Raw genomic sequence first — 21,117 nt, 5'->3', positions numbered from 1 at the left:
CTATGACGCTGACTTCGGGTCTATTGAGACTAGTCTGGGATCAGTGGTACATACTCTGAGACTGACTTTGAGTCAGTGGAGGATGATATTGGTCTGGGACCATTGGAGTTGTACTCACTATGACACTGACTTTGGGTTGGTTGAGACTGGTCTGGGACCAGTGGTACATACTCTGAGACTGACTTTGAGTCAGTATGATACATCCTCGGTCATTTCTTCTTCTTCATAATTCAGACAAAAGCAGAGTAGAACAGAACAATGCAAGAGCAGAGTAGAACAGAACAAAACAGTACAGATCAGTGCAGGGCAGAGTAAGACAAAGCAGAACAGGCAAAATAGAGCAGAGCAGGGCAAGGGTCAGGCTGTACAAGGCAGTGCATTTGATGGATGAATAGTAACGACCGATAGACAGATTGCAGATGAAGTTCTCCATGGTTGAGAGGGAGTATTAAAATTGGAAACCAGGGCAAAACTTCATGTGGGTCATCTTATTCATGGCTAATAATATTTTTATTAGATTCCTCTCATCGAGAGGTCTAGGATTGATATAAAGATCATCCAATTCCGATAAGTATTCATGGAGATATGAATTTATTTTGATTATGGAATTATTATCAAGCCGACCTACAACTCATGTAGGCTCAGAAGCCCAACAGTCACATCTATTCACCCACCAACGTTGTGATAAATATAAGAGGACCTTTCCTCATTTGGACTCACTCAACTCATCACATCTCTCTCTCTCTACTGCGCAGATATGAGTCTCTTCTCTACTGCGCTGAAATGGGTCTCTCTCTCTCACACATGTGAAGCCGGAAACTGTTGAAACTGAAGCTGCAACTGCAGAAGTAAAGATTGACTTGCGTGGCCTAGAATATCTCCTCTTTGGAACTGCGTTGTAGGTTCATCTGAACCTCCTTTGAAAGCCGCAACTTTTGGTGGTGGAATGAAGTCAATCCGACGAACGGTTTGCAAGATATCGATTGCCCTAGTTTGAAGCCGGAAACTGCTGAAACTGAAGCAACAACTGCAGAAGTAAAGATTGATTTGCGTGGCCTAGAAGATATCCTCTTTGGAACTGCATTGTAGGTTCATCTAAACTTCCTTTGAAATCCGCAACTTTTGGTGGTGGAATGAAGTCAATCCGATGAACGGTTTGCAAGATATTGACTACCCTAGTTTGAAGCCGGAAACTGCTGAAACTGAAGCTGCAACTGCAGAAGTAAAGATTGACTTGCGTGGCCTAGAAGATCTCCTCATCTGAACTGCGCTGTAGGCTCATCTGAACCTCCTCTGGAAGCTAAAACTTTTGGTGGTGGAATGAAGTCAATCCGACTGTCGGTTTGTGAGATATGGTCTGCCCTAGTTTGATAATGAAGCCGCTAATGCTGATGCTACTGATCTAGGGTTTGCTACTGCTGATATGAATCAGATTTATTGTACTATTTCTCTCTGCTGAATTATTGAAGATAAAAGAAGATTTGATCAAAGGGTTTCCCCACACATTGTGGGGTTTGTCCCTGGCTAGCCGCCACATCTTGTGTCTCTTGTCTTGGATTGTTTTCTATCAATCGTTTAATGTTCTATCTGCACTTTACTTTATGTACACGTGATTGCTAATCGGTGGAATATAATAAGAAAAAGAAGTAAACTGTTATAAGCATAGAACATACCATAACTTAACAGTAAGGAACATTACTTCGAGGAGGAAGATGCAAAGAAAGACAGTTGATCGACGGTAACAATATTCCCTTGGCGGGGAAAAAGAATCACGCAAAATGAAGAGGAGGCCACGGCATGCATCGGATGAGTCCAACTTCGGCTGAGTAGAAGATTGTAATTGAGATTGGTGTCAACAATTTTTACTTTAACTTGCACTATCTTGCCTTCCAGGGTGATGGCAAGCTTAGGTAAGACACCAAAGGGTCGCAAATCACACCCATCAAAAGCTTCCAAAGTGTTTGGAGATCGGTTCAATGCAAGAGAACCAATAGCCTTCCAACATGCAGTTGACATGATGCAGGTGGAAGAACCTTCATCAATGACAGTTCGATGGATGGTCTTCTCATTGATGATTACCTGAATAAGAAAGAAAATATGATGAGGAAGCTACAAAACATGGTTTTCTAGATCAAAACATATCGAATTGGAATCAGTGGGATCGATGCCCCCGCTAGCTGACAGTAAATATTTCTACTATGATGGGAAGATTTGGAGCACCTAGAGAGCTGACATGGCTGATGGTGCCTAAGCCAAATCCTCAACAATATTGTAGTGCTGAGCAGCTCGAGCGTTGGGATTATATGAGGATTTCTGTAGCACACCTCGAGAGAGTGGCCATATAGTGGAATCAGGGTTAGGGTGCTCAGTATGTAGAGGGCTAGAACTCAGGGTAGAGGAAGAAGGTGCAACTTATTTTTCTTTCCCTTCTGCTAGAGCAGGAGTTTGATAGTCGTTTGACCTAGTAGCCAAATTAATAGGCGTACTCATCTCGAACACTTGAGATCTAGAGGAAGCAGATTGGGGTTGGTATACCATTTGGGTTGGCTGAGATGGATTGACTCTTTGAGGATAGTAGGGGTCCCTATCAGTAGGTGACATGTTAGCGCCTAGATTTACCTCAAGCTAAAAAGGTAGGATCCAGGGCAACATCAAACCACGCTCAGCCTTGTAGCTAGCCCTACGAGGATAGGAGAGGGCTCTCTCCAGGTCAATCTTAGCAAAAGCTAATCAATGGGGCTTGAGATGACTAAAATTAAAACTAATTTTAGGCTAGGTATGAAGTACAAGGCTTTGATTTGATATTTTGGGGGTTTTGTCGGAATCAAGGGGAAAGCAAATTTTGGGGTGCGGGGATTGAGGCTCAGTTCTGCAGAGATCTCGATGGGGTAATGTAGGCAACCGTTTTGGCACTTAAATTTTAATGATATGGATAGAAAATATAGGCGAGGTGTTGAAGAGGGCAAGGGAAATCATGAATCCTCCTCAGATAGCTGAAAACATCAAACAACTACAACAAACCTCAAGTACAACATTCCACTTTCAATGAATTCTACTTACACTCTTGTTTGCTTAGTTAAGAAGAAATAAGATAGATGATGACATAAATAAACAAAATTCACAAATTACAAACAGAATCACTATACCAATACAAATTTCCACATGAATCCCAAAGAGTGCTGCAAATCCTAGTCTCAATTCCTTAGCCAAAATACTGAAAATGAATCTACAATGAAGCTCAAGGCTTTCTCAAGAGTCCAACCATGCTAATGACTGAAAAAAAAACATAATATAGACAAACATAACTCATCCTTGCCTCTAGGGGTCAAGCTCATGAGTTTAGGATCTGATCCAATTGATTCTAAACTGAGAACTACAAACTAGGAAAGATAACAACATGCCTCTAAAAACAAGGAAACTAATCCATTCAGTTTGAAACAACTTCTAAACTAATGAATCTACCTCTACAAGTGAAATATAACATATTTACATCATAATCCATCAAATTTCATCAAATTACATCATAAATTTTCCATTAGGAAAGTGAAAAAGTCAAACTAGGCGAAACTGGGCGAAAAACAGAGCAAAACCTCATCAAACTGGCAATTTTTCATCTATGCATAGCGCCTGATTCTCTATGTGTACAACCTGTTTGGACCCACCTTTGGAGGCCTTCCCGGTATCCAAATGAGCTCTAGGTGTGCTTTCTGGAAAGGTCTGCCTGTGTACTTTCCAACCCAAGTCGAATTTTTCAATTTGGCCTCCATTTCCACCTCCAAATGTCCATTCTCCCAACACTACTTCTTGTGCGTCAAAATAGGGGTAGTGAGGTCATTTTCTGAGTGTTTTTTGACTTTTTGAGGGCTCAAAACCTACCCAAATCTCTTTGCCATAAGTAGGAAAGCATACGTTTCCATGCAAATCCAGAAATTCAAAGTTTTTGTGATTTAGAGCCCTCTAGAAAAAGCGAGCGCCATGTGGCGCGACGCATAGGGAGAAAAACTCTGTTTTTAATGCCAAAAATTTACAAAAATGCAAAAGTTGCTCCAAATTTCTTGAAATTTGGGATGAGTCTTCCCTATTAAGTGCTTTTATGGGCCAAGGAAGCCTCAACCAAGATTTGAAGTCCTTCATCCTCTTTTTTCCTTTTTGATGCTCTCTTTAGCTTTGCTTTCAAATTCCTGATTCTTGCTTTGCACACCAAGTTCCGGGACAAATAATGATATGACAAGTTTCTGAGCATATTCTTCTCATTGATGGCCTTCTCTAGTTTCCTCTCCAAGTGGATGTTGGCTCTTTTAAGCCATCACTCCCTAACTGCATTTATCTCTTGCTCCAATGAAGTGAACTCAATCCTCCTCCTTTGGGCACTTTGGCAGTTTTGCCGAATGTTTTGTAACTCCATCACCACCTGCTGATCTTCAAGCTGCTTGTTCCTTTGCTCCAAATACTATATAGTCCACTAGACTCTATCCAATTTGGTGGACAAGGCATCAATATCCGCCTGCTTCTCCTTGATGATCTGTCTAAGATTTGCACTTTGCGGGCCCATGTCAATATCATCACCCTCAATGAGGATAAAATTAGTCTCTCGCTCACCTAATGGTCCTTCCTCCTGTAGAGGCCTCTTTCCTCGGTCCTCAACCTACTGTGCTGATGGAGGAAATGAGGCCCCTTCCACCCCGGGTGGAGATAACACTCGCTTCGCTGCTGCAAACAAATGTCTGTGCCCCTCTGATATGTGATGAATATCGGCACACTAGCGGTCTCATGGCCAATACTAGTGAGAAGGTCTGCCTGTCTCATGCTTAACCTCTGATGGTCCCTGTGAAGCTGTGAAAAACTCATGCGAGATGAAGTCATCCCAAGTGATGCCCTATAAGCCAAGCTAATGAACAACCACAATCTTAATGAGAGCAAAATGATAAACACTGTTAAGCTGCTGCTGAGGGGTCTTGTGCTGCACAAGAGTGGGCATCCTTTCTATGTTTCACCATATGAAATAAGGGATGTTCATCATCCATACCTGAATGAAATGCATCAGCAGCCTAATGTGATAAGCATACAAGCAGGAGAACCGGCCCTCACAGGTGAAATACTTCATGATGATTTCATTAAAGGAGCATACTCATCCCTGAGAAACCGAAAAGGAATCACTCCCTTAAGCTGCCTCAGAAAACTAGGTTTGATATATGGTTCATAATGTTGCTGGTCAATCTTTTGTCTCTTATTCCATGGTTCTCCAATGTTCGGTATGTCGGTTTCCAATGAAATGGTTTTTGGTGTTAATGTGAAAGTAACACCAGCAAGAGTGGCTTGATCACCATGCAAATGCAACACAAATAAGCAGGCCAACTCATGATGAAACTGAATATGAGCAACCTTCTCCCAAAATTCATAACATGACTTATGCTGGAAACAAAAGAGGGTAAGAGAGCAGGCCTACAACTCGGTAAGAGTGGTAGGTTCTTCTCTGATATGTATACCACCTCTATGAGGCCTCTTGGGTGCATGTCCCTCCGTGGGTGAGTCACTTTGGGTCTCCTCTTCATAATCATATGAAGGATCTGATGCCATAATTGCTAGTGGACAAACTGCATTAAAAAAAATAGGTGCTGATATGTCAAACTGTCTTGGATTGCCTTTGAAAATTGTTTGACCTCTGCTACCAAGGGAAACAATGAAACAAGGAACTGTTAGGAGACGGAAAAATAGTGGGAATTTTTGGGACTGTCGGGATAAATTTAGATAGGGAAAATATGGGATGTTTGGGAGGTTTTGTATAAGGTTAGGGTTTTGGATTTTATAATAGAAATTTGGGAAAGGGAACTTGGGATAGGAGATTAGTGAGTTTAGGGGGTAGGGAAACTTAGGGAACCATGAAAACAGGGAAAAATGGGGTAAGGGAATGATGGAGGGAAGATGAACTTGGTAGCAAAAAAGTTGATCAAACCCTAGGCAGCAATTTTTGTTTGAGGAATTTGTAATGATAGGGTTTGATCATTTGTTAAAACATTCACCACATCAACCATCATAACATCAACACCAAACTTGGATAAACAACAGAGGTTAAGCTCAACCTACTTGGAACAAGGTGAACTCGTGCGATTTTGGCGATTGGAGGTCATTCTGGTGATTTTCGGGCTTCCTGGCTGTATGCACCATGCAGCACGCCCAATGCACCGCACCTCACCAATGCGTCGTGCCTGTGATTTTTAGCGAAGGGTTATAAGGCCTAGTGAGCCGCGCCTGGCCAATGCGCCGCACCTCCTGCCCAGTGTGCCGCGCCAGTCGATTTGGAGCAAATTTCACCCAAAACTCCCACAATCACTTTGCTTTGTTTTCTCTTGGCCCTTGGAGTGAAAATGAGTTTCAAACACTTGGAGGAATGGTTTATATATGGAGCTTTTCAAATTTAATTTTCCAAAACCCACTTTCATAATGTTTTGCCAATCACTTTATTTACAAACTCTGTTTTTTGGACTTTTCACTACTTTTGAGCTTCGTGATGAATTTAATGGCCTGAGCTTTGCTTGCTTTGTAGGTGTTGGAGCTTTTTAGGCTAAGGAAATAAACCAAGGTGCAGATGAATGGGTTTACAATGAGAAAAGAAAAAATTTCATGATTTTGTACAATAAATACTATATACTCTGTTTTTTCCTCAAAACAGAGTTTTGGGGAAAAACACATTTTCAAATGCTTGGTGATAAAATTTATTGATGTTGCAACCTCCTCATGGCCTACCGGAAATTATTCGACATTTTAACACATTTATTGATGAAACCCTAATGAAAGCCTAGACCTAATTGACCATGAAACCCTAAAGACAACTTTTGCAATTTTCAAGATAAAAAAGATTGTGTATGTTTTGCTTTTAAATGAACAAACATGAGCCAGCAGGTAGATAACATGAGGGAAACTAGAGGAATGCCACTGCCATTAGATGATCTATGCGCCTAATGGAATGCAAATGACTGGGTAGGACACCTAACATGAAATGCAATAGGAGGAGTTGATCTTTGATGGAGGGATGACAATACCGACTCTAACATTGGCTCCAATGGGGATGGTAGCTCCTTGGAGGTGCTAAGAACTACAAATCTCTGGGAAAGCAGGTAGTGCCTTCGTCCATTGGGCTATGGAGTCAATAATTTCGACACAGCAAATCAGAACTCTTGACTGAAAGACTTAATTTCAGGACTGAACGCGACTCAAATTGACTCATTTTCAAGACTGAAATTGACCAAAAGACTTAACTCAAACAAACCAAACCAAAAGTAGAATCCAAATTCAGCTTTATAGCCTTCACCTCGGGACCCAAGCTAAAGAAGGAAGACAACACACACGATATATATAATGATGAATAGGATAGCAGAAAACAATTTACACAATATACCATTTGAGAAGTCGACCATTGACCGGCCCACCAAGATAGTCTTCGACATTCAGCTGTTGCAAAAGGAACGAATTCTGGCCTCGATGTGCAGCAATCTTGTACGGTCCTTTCCACAGATTTTCAAATTTACTGTGCTTACCCTTCTCTTCATTCCTTGCATCACATTTCAACACTATGTCTCCAATTTCAAACCTGTCTGCCTTGACCTTCCGGTCATATATCCTCTTAATTCTTTCCTGTAGCTTGGAAGTATGCTGAAGTACCTCTTCTCTTGTTTGTTGCAAATGTATCATTTGGTTGATTCTCCGCTGCAACCCATCATCCTCACTGTCAGCTTCTTGCAACAATTTGATCACCGGGACTACCAAAGATGTCAGGAAGACTGTTTCCACACCGTACACAAGCTCAAAAGGAGACATGCCAATGGATTTCTTTTTACTTACCCTTTCTACCCAAAGTGCATTGACCAGCCTTTTGTGCCAACTCTTATTGTTAATTTCTAGCAGCTTTTTGATGATATTGACAAGAGATTTGTTGGAGGATTCCGCCAAACCATTACCTTGTGGGTAATAGGTTGCCGAATGCCCCAAAGTGATTTTATGCTTACGAAAAAAGTCGATCATTCTTTTTGACTTAAAGGCTGCTGCATTGTCAGTGATCAACTTATTTGGACATCCAAAACGAGACAAAATATTGTTTTCAAGAAATGAAATAATTACCGAATCAGTGGCCTGCCTTGTTGGAATTGCATCAATCCATTTGGTGAAATAATCCATTGCCGTGAGGATCCACTTATGCTGCGCTGAAGAAGAAGGATGAATCTCACCAATAAAATCCAAACCCCATTCCTGAAATGGAGCGCTCACTTCAATGGGCTTGAGTGGTAAAGGCTGCAACTTCCGCTTACCTTGAAAAATTTGACATTCATGACAACTGGCCACTATTTTGTACACATCAGCGAATAGACTTGGCCAATAATACCCCACTCTTAAGATTTTATTGGCTCTTGTTTTCTAGAAAAGATGGCCTCCACAATCTCCTTTGTGAAAGTCTGCCATAACTTGTTTCGCCTCCTCTTCTACCATGAAATTTAGTAGGACACCACCAGGATCTTTCCAATAAAGTGCACCATTCATGATACAAAGTTTTGCAGCCTTCAACTTCAATTTCCTACTTTTATTCTTGGCCATTCTGGGAGGTGATGACAAATTTTTAAGCACAAAAACATTGTCTAAATACCAAGGAGAAAGGAGGAAAATTTCTGATACCTGAGTGGGAAGATTTTCTTCGTCTTCCTCAGACATAGCAACAATTAGATTAATGTCCAAAGCATGCAGATTTGAATTAGCCATAAGCTTTGCCAGCCCCTATCCTTTAATGAGCTTTTTTGGTTTGATTTCTACATCATATTCCAGCAAGGCAGCAATCCATTTGCCTCTCCTTCCCTCCGGATCTGTTTGCACTAGGACATCTTTGACAGCAGCATTAGGAACATAAGCAAGGATGTGAGAGTGCAAAATATAAACCCGAAAATCTTTCAATGCTTTAACCAATGCAAGGGCCTGTTTTTCAATAATATTATACTTCAATGCAGCATCCCTTATAGTTCTACTGAAGAATGCAATTGGTTTTTTGAGCTGGTCTCTTTTCTACATAAAGACCGCTGCCATAGTATGATCTGAGGTAAAGGAAAACAAAATAAAATCCTAAGTATAGTCCGGGCTGATCAAAACTGGAGCTGAAGAAAGAGCTAGTTTCATCAAATTAAAAGACTTAACCACTTCCTCGGTCCACCTTATTGCACTATCCTTTTTCAACATGTTTGTGATCTCTCTTAAGCGTTCTACAAGATTAGGTACAAAGCGACGTAAGAAATTGATATTACCATTGAAAGATTGGATTTCTTTCTCACTTAGTGGGAAACCAATCTTTTGAATGGTCTCCACCCATGCTGGATCAATTCGGATGCCCTCCTTTGAGATTATATGCTCGAGAAGTTTGCCTTCATCCATGGCAAACAAACTTTTCTTTGGATTGAGCGAGATGCCATACTCCCTACACCGCTGAAAGAAAATCTTCAAATGATAGAGGTGCTCTTCATCTGTATTGGAGAAAAATGTTAAGTCATGAAGATAAACAGCTAGAAAAACATCTTTTTCATTGGCAAATGCTATATCCATCACCCGCTGAAAGGTTGCACTAGCATTTTTCAATCCAAACGGCATCTTTGCATAACGAAAAGTTCCCCACGGAGTGGTGAACACTGTCTTGTCACAATCATCCTCATGGACCAAAAGTTGGTTATAACCCGAATACATCAAGTAGTGACATCCGTGATGCTCCAACTAATCAATGAAGTATGTGATCCATCTTGGGCAATGGATAATTGTCTTTCAAGGAAACTTTGTTCAGATTTCTAAAATCAATGCATAACCAAATCTCACCTGTCTTCTTGCGAATGGGAACTAAGTTTGAAATCCAATCTGAAAATATGATAGGGACTATGATACCAGCTTTATAAAACCTATTCACCTCCTTTTCGATTTAGGGCAGCAGCTTTGGATTTATTCTTCTTAGCTTTTGGTGAAAAGGCTTTTGATTTGGCTTAATCGAGATCACATGCTGAATTATGCTCGTGTCATAAGCTTTCAAATCTGAATAATCCCAAGCAAATACATCAGTAAAAGAGGATAACAAACTGATATACTATGCTCTCACCAGTGGGGAAAATGCTTTTGATAATTTGACCATCTTCGGATTTTCAACTGATCCGATGTTCACATCTTCAACTCCTTTTTCAGTTGGCAGCAAGGTTGGTTTTTTAGCCACATCATACTGATCGAAAAGCTCCTCTAAAGATATTAAACCTTTTGGAATGATGTTATCTTTGAGCTGCAATACTTCCATCTAATTGACTTCCAAATTCTCATCACCATCATCATACTCCATGGCAATAGAGATGTCCTTGAATTTACCTTTGTTTTGCAGAAATTCATCGATCTCATCATCATCTTGGAACACTTGCCAACACCTTTGATTGTCAGGCACAACTGGGGATGATTTACATGAATCTCAAACTTATTGTTTGAGTTCATAGGAATCTTCAAATTTCTTGCTACTGTTGCAAGCGATTCTGCAATGAGATTCTGAGCACAGGGCACACAAGTGATAGTATAATCAGAAAATACCTTCAAGATATCCAACACTACATTGCGGTAGGCCCGAATTTGAAGATGCTTAGCTTGATATTCACCTTTCACCTGCTTGATGACTAACTTGGAGTCGCCATACACTGAAATCATCTTTGCATTTAATTTCCTAAGCACTTTCAAACTAGCAATCAATGCTTCATATTCAGCCTCATTGTTTGAACAACCAAAAGCTAATTTATAAGAGCATACCCTTACATTGCTTGCCACTTTGTTTGGGGTGAAAACCAGGCTTCGTATCCATATACCAATGCCAACACCTTCTCTTCCAACAGCATCGTCAAAGTCCATACTCCATAGGCCTGTTTCATCCTCTTCTAAATCATGAAACTCTTTCTCTTTACCCTGCTGTCCATCATTATGTTGATGTTGTCGGACTGCTGATTTTTCAGCGGTGCCATCAAGTCGTTGCCGCTCTTGTCTCAAGACTTCTCTAAAATTTTCAGTAATCTCGAGAATGTCTTCTACTTCCAATAGTTGGCTATTTACATCATTAAAACTATCTTAATACAAAACAAATGACTCTAGATCAGTATGTACATAGTTGATAGGATGATTTACAAGTTTCTCCTTGCTAGTGATCATGTACTTCATTTTCTACTCCCAGTATAGTTTCCTCATCTGACCGAACACTGGAATCATAGCATTGGAGAAATCGAGTTGCATTGTCCCCTTAATCTTTTCTCCCCAAGATCTGGAAAGAAGCATGTCAAATCTAGGAGGTATGTCCACCACCACCACATCCATCAAAACATTTTTAGCCAGAATCTGATCCAAACTGACCACCAAATCCTTTATAAGCCCGATGCACCTTACTCTACCAGAATCAAAAGAGTAAAGGTCATGGTATTTTCTAGTGATTTCTAATCCCAATTTCTCCATAATAGCTTTCGGCATAAGATTATGAGAGGCTCTGGAATCAAACATAGCATTATGTAAAACAAAATCATGCACCCTGAGACTGATATAGAAAGGAGCAACATCGCTATCTTGAGACTGACCATCCAATGCTGGCCCAAAGATAAATAAGGGACTGTTATCCTCCACATTTACCATGTCTGATGATGGATCTAAGCTCAAAATTTTAAACACCTGACTTTTATAATTGTTGTTCTTCATCAACTCGATCAAAGGAATGGATATTTTCAACTTAGCAATTTCATTTTCCAAGTTAAAAACTGAAACCTTTTCTACCTCTTTTGCTGGAACATCCTTCTTTTCCGTTTCCTCTTTTGACACATTGGGTTGACTTGGTCTTTCACTTGCTGATGCCATTTTGCTGCTGCTAGGATCAACTGTCTCTTTTCCCATTTTCTGCGCATTGGGAGGATCATTCTTTGACGTTGTTGCTTCCTTCCTTTTTTGAATTGGATTTACAGGCACATCTCTATTTCGAAGTGAATACTACCGCTGATGAGCTGGCAAAGCATTCATGAATCCTCTTTGGTAATCATCGGACTCTTCCTCAAGTACCGTCTCATTTGCCAAAATAAAATTTTCATCCCCTCATTCAACTGGATTCTCGGAGTACTCCTCATCTTCAGTGACGTAAATTAGCATGTCATCGGGTGTGAAGAAATGATTTCCTTCTCCAATCACATTCTATTCTTCTTCTGATTCCGGACCGAGCACAACATTCTGTTGTAAAGGTGTCTACACTTGCTGCTACGCTGTTTGATCTTGGGCTCGCTGCTCTCTTTGTTTGATTCTGTATTGGGGCTACTACTGGCCACAAAATTTAGGATTTCTGATTTGTGGTTCAGGCTTGTCAAGTTTCAGTCTATCCAACATATGTTCCACCTTTCGAAGCACTTGATTTGACAAGGAAGATTCTTCTTTTATTGTGACTTTCTTTTCAACTCTTGCTCTAGCTCTCTTGGCTAGCAGGTTTGCTTCAATGCTAACTGCAATCTTCTACATGTCTTCTAAAGTAGCTGGATCCCTTTCTCTTAATTGGTAAGCCATATTAGTGTCAAAACCATTAGGAAACTTTATCAAGGCTAGCCCCATGGGTGGCTTTAGGTCATCAAGGATTGCATTATAAACTGAATTTAATCTAATGCAATAATGTTGGACAGACTCACCAGCGTTCTGCTTGATGTGCTCATACTCGGAAAGGATCTGTAAAGGATTTTTCTTCACTTCCCAGTAGTTCAAAAACTATCTCTGTAGATCAGCCAATGTGGTGACACTTGCAACCAGCAAGGCCCTGAGCCATTTCCTTACTTCACCTCCAAATGTTTGTACAAACAGTCTCAAGGTTACATTTTCTGCATCAATCTCATGAAGATCGAAGAAATCTGTCATTCTGTCCACATGTTGCTGAGCTGCGATACCATGAGGAGTGCTGTCAAATAAAGGAATTTTTCTTTGGTAGTCGGCGGGCATATCATCCAAATTTTGAGGTAGTACAAGAGGTGCAAAATGAGCATCCATTGCTCTTGGTGGATTTGCAATCGGTCTTGGTGATGTTGGGGGAGCTAGTTGAGCTGATGTATGAGGGGTATGAGGAGGTGTATGTAGAGGTGAAGCAATCTTGGCTATTTTAGGAGTAGATGGAGGCGATACGACTGTAGATTTTTTATCAGAGATAGTAGGCTGCGGGGGAAGGGTAGGAATGAAAGGCGGTTCGGTGAGAATTCTTGAACTAGACGCAATTGCGAATGACCCAAGGGTTGCAGAAGTAGTCTCTAAAAAATCAGAGATATTAGAAGCCGCAATGGAAATCTGGAGCCGATTCAGGATATAACCATCAATGGATTTATTGGCCCTTTCAGTTTCAAGATTTTGAACAAACTCAAGATTTAAGATAGTTGAAGCGAAAACGCTTTCAGATTTGGTTTCGAACAAAGACAACTCAAACTGCTCATCAAAATCTTGGTCCTCAAGATACTCAAAACCAACAGGACACGATTCAGCTTTGAACACGGGAATGATAGATCTTCCCTGGTGGATGATTCTTGGAGTAAGATTGGGATTTTCGTAGATAGGAGGGGGATCAGGATCCAGATTTTCTTTTGTATGTCTTCTGGAAGCCAGTGTGTTACTATTTCCAAGAAATCAAAAGGACATTAACAACTTGTTCAGCCTATCAAATCCTAAACTTATCATCCAAAAGCTTAGAATTCTCAGATGTACTGGGGTGATCTGCAAGTTAGATACTCTATTTATAAGACTAGACTGGAGATTGACTGAAGTAGTGTTTATCTACTTGCGCTAATGCAAAGCAAAGAGTTTCGAAGGCTACCTGGCTAATCTTCAGGCTCTTTCTGTAGTTTATAAAATGAAGAATACCAACAAACAAACTTTTACTTCCCCAGTATGGTCACCACTATGTTAGTTCCTAGCTTTACCTCAGGCTGAAAAGGTAGGATCTAGGGCCAATATCAAACCACGCTCAGCCTCGTAGCTAGCCCTACGAGGATAGGAAAGGGCTCTCTCCGGGTCAATCTCAGCAAAATATAATCAATGGGGCTTGAGATCACTGAAATTAAAACTAATTTTAGGCTAGGTATGAAGTACAAGGCTTTGATTTGAATTTTTGGGGGTTTTGTCGGAATCAAGGGGAAAGCAAATTTTGGGGTGTGGGGATTGAGGCTCAGTTCCGCAGAGATCTCGATGGGGCAAGGTAGGAAACCGTTTTGGCACTTAAATTTTAATGAGATGGATGGAAAAGATAGGTGAGGTGTTGAAGAGGGCAAGGGAAATCATGAATCCTCCTCAGACAGCTGAAAACATCAAACAACTACAGCAAACCTCAAGTAGAGCATTGCACTTTCAATGAATTCTACTTACACTCTTGTTTGCTTAGTTAAGAAGAAATAAGATAGATGATGACATACATAAACAAAATTCACAAATTACAAAGAGAAGCATTGTACGAATACAAATTTCCACATGAATCCCAAAGAGTGCTGCAAATCCTGGTCTCAATTCCTTAGCCAAAATACTGAAAATGAATGTACAATGAAGCTCAAGGCTTTCTCAAGAGTCCAACCATGCTAATGAATAAAAAAGAACATAATATAGACAAACATAGCTCATCCTTGCCTCTACGGGTCGAGCTCATGAGTTTAGGAGCTGATCCAACTAATTCTAAACTAAGAACTACAAACTAGGCAAGATAACAGCATGCCTCTAAGAACAAGGAAACTGATCCATTCAGTTTGAAACAACTTCTAAACTGATGAATCTACCTATACAAGTGAAAATGTAACATATTTACATCATAATCCATCAAATTTCATCAAATTACATCATAAATTTTCCATTAGGAAAGTGAAAAAGTCAAACTAGGCGAAATTGGGCAAAAAAACAGAGCAAAACTTGGTCAAACTGGCAATTTTTCCTCTATGCATAGTGCCTGATTCTCTATGCATAGCGTCTGTTTGGACCCACTTTTGGAGGCCTTCCATATGTCCAAATGAGATACAAGTGTGCTTGCTGGAAATTTCTACCTGTCTACTTTCCAACCCAAGTGGAATTTTTCAATTTGGCCTCCATTTGCCCCTCCAAAAGTCCATTCGCCCAACACTACTTCCTGTGTGTCAAAATAGAGGCAGTGAGGTGATTGTTTAAGTGTTTTTTGACCTTTTGAGGGCTCAAAACCTGCCCAAATTTCTTGGCCATATGTAGGCAAGCATAACTTTCCATGAAAAATCCAGAAATGCAAAGTTTTTGTGATTTAGAGCACTCTAGCAAAAGCGAGCACCACGTGGCGTGGAGCATAGGGAGAAAAACTCTGTTTTTAATGCCAAAAATTTACAAAAATGCAAAAATTGCTCCAAATTTCTTGAAATTTGGGCTGAGTCTTCTCTATTAAGTGCGTTGATAGGCCAAGGAGGCCTTAGCCAATATTTGAAGTCCTTCATCCTCTTTTTTCCTTTTTGATGTTCTCTTTAGCTTTGCTTTTCTTGCTTTGCACACCAAGTTCCGGGACAAATAATGATACGATAAGTTTATGAGCATATTATTCTCATTGATGGCCTTCTCTAGTTTCCTCTCCAAGTGGATGTTGGCTCTTTCACGCCATGACTCCCTATCTGCATTGATCTCTTTCTCCAATGAAGTGAACTCAATCCTCCTCCTTCGGGCACTTTGGCGGTTTTGACGAATGTTCTGTAACTCCATCACCACCTGCTGATGTTCAAGCTTCTTGTTCCTTTGCTCCAAATACTGTATAGTCCACTAGGCTCTATCCATGTTGGTGGACAAGGCATCAATATCCGCCTGCTGCTCCTTGATGATCTGTCTAAGAGTTGCACTTTGCAGGCCCATGTCGGTATCATCACCCTCAATGAGGATAAAATCAGTCTCTCACTCACCTGATGGTCCTTCCTCCTATAGAGGCCTCTTGCCTCAGTCCTGAACCTGCTATGCTGATGGAGGAAACGAGGCCCCTTCCACCCTGGGTGGAGATAACACTCGCTTCGCTGCTGCAAACAAATGTCTAGTGCCCCTCTGATATGTGATGAATACCGGCACACTAGTGGTCTCATGGCCCTCATACTGATGAGAAGGTCTGCCTATCTCATGATTAACCTTTGATGGTCCCTGTGAAGCTCTGGAAAAATCACGCGAGATGAAGTCATCCCAAGTGATGCCCTGTAAGCCAAGCTGATGAAAAACCACAATCTTGATGAGAGCAAAATGATAAACATTGTTAAGCTGCTGCTGAGGGGTCTTGTGCTGCACAAGACTGGTCATCCTTCTATGTTTCGGCATATGAAATAAGGTATGTTCATCACCTGTACCCAAGTGAAATGCATCAACAACCTAATGTGATCAGCATACAAGCGGGAGAACCGGCCCTCACAGGTGAAATATTTCATGATGAGTTTCATTAAAGGAGCACACTCATCCTTGAGAAACCGAAAAGGAAACACTCTCTTAAGCTACCTCAGAAAACCAGGTTTGATATATGGTTCATAGTGTTTCTGGTCAATCTTCTGCCTCTTATTCCATGGTTCTCCAATGTTTGGTATGCCGATTGCCAATGAAATGGTTTCTGGTGTTAATGTGAAAGTAACACCAGCAAGAGTGGCTTGATCACCATGCAAATGCAACACAAATAAGCGGGCCAACTCATGATGAAACTGAATATGAGCAACCTTCTCACAAAATTCATAACATGACTTATGCTGGAAACAAAACAGGGTAAGAGGGTAGGCCTACAACTCGGTAAGAGTGGTAGGTTCTTCTCTGATATGTATACCACCTCTATGAGGCCTCTTGGGTGCATGTCCCTCCGTGGGTGAGTCACTTTGGGTCTCCTCTTCATAATCATATGAAGGATCTGATGCCATAATTGCTGGTGGACAAACTGCCTTAAAAAAATAGGTGCTGATATGTCAAACTGTCTTGGACTGCCTTTGAAAATTGTTTGACCTCTGCTACCAAGGGAAACAATGAAACAAGGAACTGTTAGGAGAGGGAAAAATAGTGGGAATTTTTGGGACTATTGGGATAAATTTAGATAGGGAAAATATGGGATGTTTGGGAGGTTTTGTTTAAGGTTAGGGTTTGGGATTTTATAATAGGAAATTTGGGAAAGGGAACTTGGGATAGGAGATTAGTGAGTTTAGGGGGTAGGGAAACTTAGAGAACCATGAAAACAGTGAAAAATGCAGTAAGGGAATGATGGAGGGAAGATGAACTTGGTAGCAAAAAAGTTGATCAAACCCTAGGCAACAATTTTTGTTTGAGGAATTTGTAATGATAGGGTTTGGTCATTTGTTAAAACATTCACCACATCAACCATCATAACATCAGCACCAAACTTGGATAAACAACAGAGATTAAGCTCAACCTACTTGGAACAAGGTGAACTGGTGCGATTTTGGCAATTGGAGGTCATTCTCATGATTTTTAGGCTTCTTCGCTGTATGCGCCGTGTAGCACGCCCAACGCGTCACGCCCGTGCTTTTTAACAAAGGGTTCTGAGGCCCAGTGTGCCATGCCTGGCCAATGCGCCGCGCTCCCTATCCAATGCGCCGCGTTGGTCGATTTGGAGCAAATTTCACCCAAAACTCCCACAATCACTTTGCTTTGTTTTCTCTTGGCCCTTGGAGTGCAAATGAGTTTCAAACACTTGGAGGAATGGTTTATATATGGAGCTTTTCAAATTTAATTTGCCAAAACCCACTTTCATAATGTTTTGCCAATCACTTTATTTACAAACTCTGTTTTTTGGACTTTTCACTTCTTTTGAACTTCATGATGAATTTAATGACCTGAGCTTTGCTTGCTTTGCAGGTGTTGGAGCTTTTTAGGCTAAGGAAAGAAACCAGGGTGCAGATGAATGGATTTACAATGAGAAAAGCAAAATTTTCATGATTTTGTACAATAAATACTAAATACTCTGTTTTTTCCTCAAAACAGAGTTTTGAGGAAAAACACATTTTCAAATGCTTGGTGATAAAATTTATTGATGTTGCAACCTCCTCATGGCCTGCTGGCAATTATTGGACATTTTAACACATTTCTTGACGAAACCCTAATGAAACCCTAGACCTAATTGACCATGAAACCCTAAAGACAACTTTTGCAATTTTCAAGATAAAAAAGACTGTACATGTTTTGTTTTTAAATGAATAAAAATGAGACAGCAGGTAGATAACATGAGGGAAATTGGAGGAACACCACTGCCGTCAGCTGATCTATGCGCCTAATGGAATGAAAATGACTGGGAAGGACAACTAACATGAAATGCAACAAGAGGAGTGGATCTCTAATAGAGGGATGACAATACCGACTCTAACATGACTAACTTCAGATCATCGAGCACAATCTTTAGTGTATTGATATTCCTCACAAATGAGGTAGGGATAATTAGGTTTTTGTTGTGAAGATTCGCCAGTAGACGATTTGGGAGGACCCTGTTTCAGGGCTCAAATTTAGCTTTGCCTTTTCCTTTCTTCTTTCCTTTCAAGGATTTTTCCACTACAGTAGACTAGATAGCATGGACCTCTCTAGTTTTACCAGGGCCCGGTGGATTGTGGGATGAACTATTAGGGACAGCATTTGAGACTAACTTCTGTTTGGAAGAAGTTTTAGTAGGGGTCTAGGATAATGAACCAATAACTCCATCGATGGGAGGAACAACTGTTGACTTCTATGGTGTGGGATCAGATGATAACTGCGGAGCATTGGGTAATAACTCATATAAAGTGCCAGACTGAGAGTAAAGTAGATCCAAGTACTAGGCATGAGCGGTGGCTTTCTCTTCAGTGACGCATCCACCCAGAGCTATATCGCGAGCAATTAGGGCCACAAATGATTTGGTAAACCATTTAGTGAGCAACTGATCAGCAATCTTGAATTTAATTAGGTGACGCCTATGAATTTCATGAATGTGATCAAAGATGTGTGTCGCAGTATCTTGCTTAAGCGATGTGAGAAAATAGGTGCCCATTTCATATCGAACAGGCAACTAAAAATGTGTGAGGAAAGCCATGGCTAAAGAGTTAAAGTCATGGTAAGTACTTCGAGGTAGCTCGATGTACCAATTTGGTGTAGCACCCGTGAGGGTTCGTTGGAAAGGAAAGAGATGAATGGAATTTTCCACATAGGAGGTGATATGTCATCACATGTGTTTGAGGATCTTCTTTAGCTTTTCCATCAAACTTTGGGAAATCACTTGGTATCTTGGACGGCACGAGAGGCTAGTACGACAAATGAAGGATCGAATCATTCATAAGGTGAGATACATCTGGCAACTCAAGTGTAGCCAAGAATGGAAATTAGGTGTTAAAGGGCATGAGAGATTGATAAGTGGGCCCATAGGGAGGAGCCCATCCCTACTGGTAAGGATTTTGGCCCCACAATGGGGGATTTTGGCCATATGACATTTGAGGCTACCCCCATTGTGGATTACCTTGACCATAGGGAGGATTTTGACCTTGAATACCTTAGAATTGTCCAGCCATAGGTTGTTGATAAGCAATGTATAGGTTAAAAGGTTGTTGAGCTTGTTGACCTTGGACATATGGATATGGGACCTATTATCCTTGAACATATGGCTGATGAACTTGTTGTCCCTAAATAAGAGGGTTTTGGACCTGCAGTCCTTGGGCATAAGGTTGATACACTTGTTGCCCTTGGACATAGTGTTTTTTTGCCTGATGCCCTTGGTCAGCAGGATTTTGAACCTGTTGACCTAGGACATGAGGATGTTGAGCCTACTACTGCAGGACTTGACCTTGAACCTGCCACTGCAAGGGCTGACCTTGTTGATATGTATACAAGGGTTGTTACTGCCCTAGTTGGTTTTTCTGTTGTAAGGGTTTACCTTGTGGTTGAAAAATTTGTCCCTGGGGCTACAGAGGTTGGCCTTGCAAGGACATGGGTTGAGAGGTGTGCGAAGCATATTACATCCACTACTGTGTGGTTTGCTGCAAGTGTTGCAAGGGCTAACCTTGCGGTTGTTGTAGTTGACCTTGATGCGAGATCATTTGCCCTTCTTGTTGCATAGAGAGCCCTTGCTGCAACAAAGGTTGCCCTTGTGGTAACAAAGGTTGCCCTTGTTATTGTAGAGATTGTCCTCTCCGTTACAAGTGTATTTGAATAGTGCACCGGAAATTACCGGACTAAATCTAGCCATAGCCAGGCTAGATGTACTGCCTAGATTGGAGGGTGTAAGGTTGACTAACCATTCCTTGAGAACCATATGGAACATAAGGATTTTGGTATTGGATCTGAGCCCCATAAGGCTACTAATATTGAACATTGCTTGATCTAGACAGACCAAGAGGATTCTGAACCTATTGGTAGTTAACATTACTTAATCCAGTAGGATTATCAGGGTTATAAATAATACCAGAAGAAGTCTGGTTTATACCAAGCATGTGAGCCACTCACATTAGTGGCACCTGACACCATAGAAACATCCAGGTTATGTCCCCTAGGTGGTAGCACAACCTGGCCATTGACTAGTGGGATGGAGGAACTAACAGAGACAATCTTTGAAACTACCGATTGTGTCAGACAAGTAACTGGGACTGATGATACAAGAGTATTCGGAAGGGTGGGTCGCACCAGGACTGAGGTAATAGCCTATTAGGCATTCATGCTCATAATGAACGGGCCTGAAGTAGGCTTGGCACGTAACGCTCATATAGGATTATGGTAAATTTATGAAGCACTAGGTGTACCTAAAACCAACTGTGCCAAAGACACATAGTTAGGTGGAAAACTAGCGGGAATACATTCTAAAAAAGGGAAACCCTCTGGAAAAAACTGCAATTGCAATTATCCCCCCTCAATAGTGTGTGGAGTAGAAAATTTGGACTCATTCGAAGATGTGACTAGAGCATCGCCTTTAGGTTCCATGTATAAAAACGAATGACGATGAATGTCCGAACAAGTATGACGGGATAGTTCCAACGGAACACCCGGTTGGTCGTACGGACTATAAGGACATTGCGGTGATATCACAACAGTGTCAAACAGAGGGTTCAAAGGGTAGATAACAAATCCAAGCTGACCATTAATGGTCGACGAGTTCTTTGGAGT

The 21,117-nt window shown here is 41.0% G+C and overlaps 1 protein-coding gene across 1 annotated transcript; it reads right to left on the bottom strand.

The window, feature by feature from the left end:
• Window positions 1-7,383: 7,383 nt before the first annotated feature.
• Window positions 7,384-7,815, bottom strand: LOC149231107 (uncharacterized). Its single transcript, XM_089381546.1, has one exon. The coding sequence runs from the start codon at window positions 7,813-7,815 to the stop codon at window positions 7,384-7,386; it is 432 nt and encodes a 143-aa protein (XP_089237672.1).
• Window positions 7,816-21,117: the final 13,302 nt, after the last annotated feature.

This window comes from Pinus tabuliformis, chromosome J (assembly GCF_031772625.1).
Source record: "Pinus tabuliformis cultivar Carrire ecotype Pingquan chromosome J, CPIR1, whole genome shotgun sequence".
Classification (NCBI taxonomy): domain Eukaryota; kingdom Viridiplantae; phylum Streptophyta; class Pinopsida; order Pinales; family Pinaceae; genus Pinus; species Pinus tabuliformis.
The sequence above is the reverse complement of the archived record's forward strand: the minus strand, read 5'-3'. Positions and strand labels throughout refer to the sequence as shown.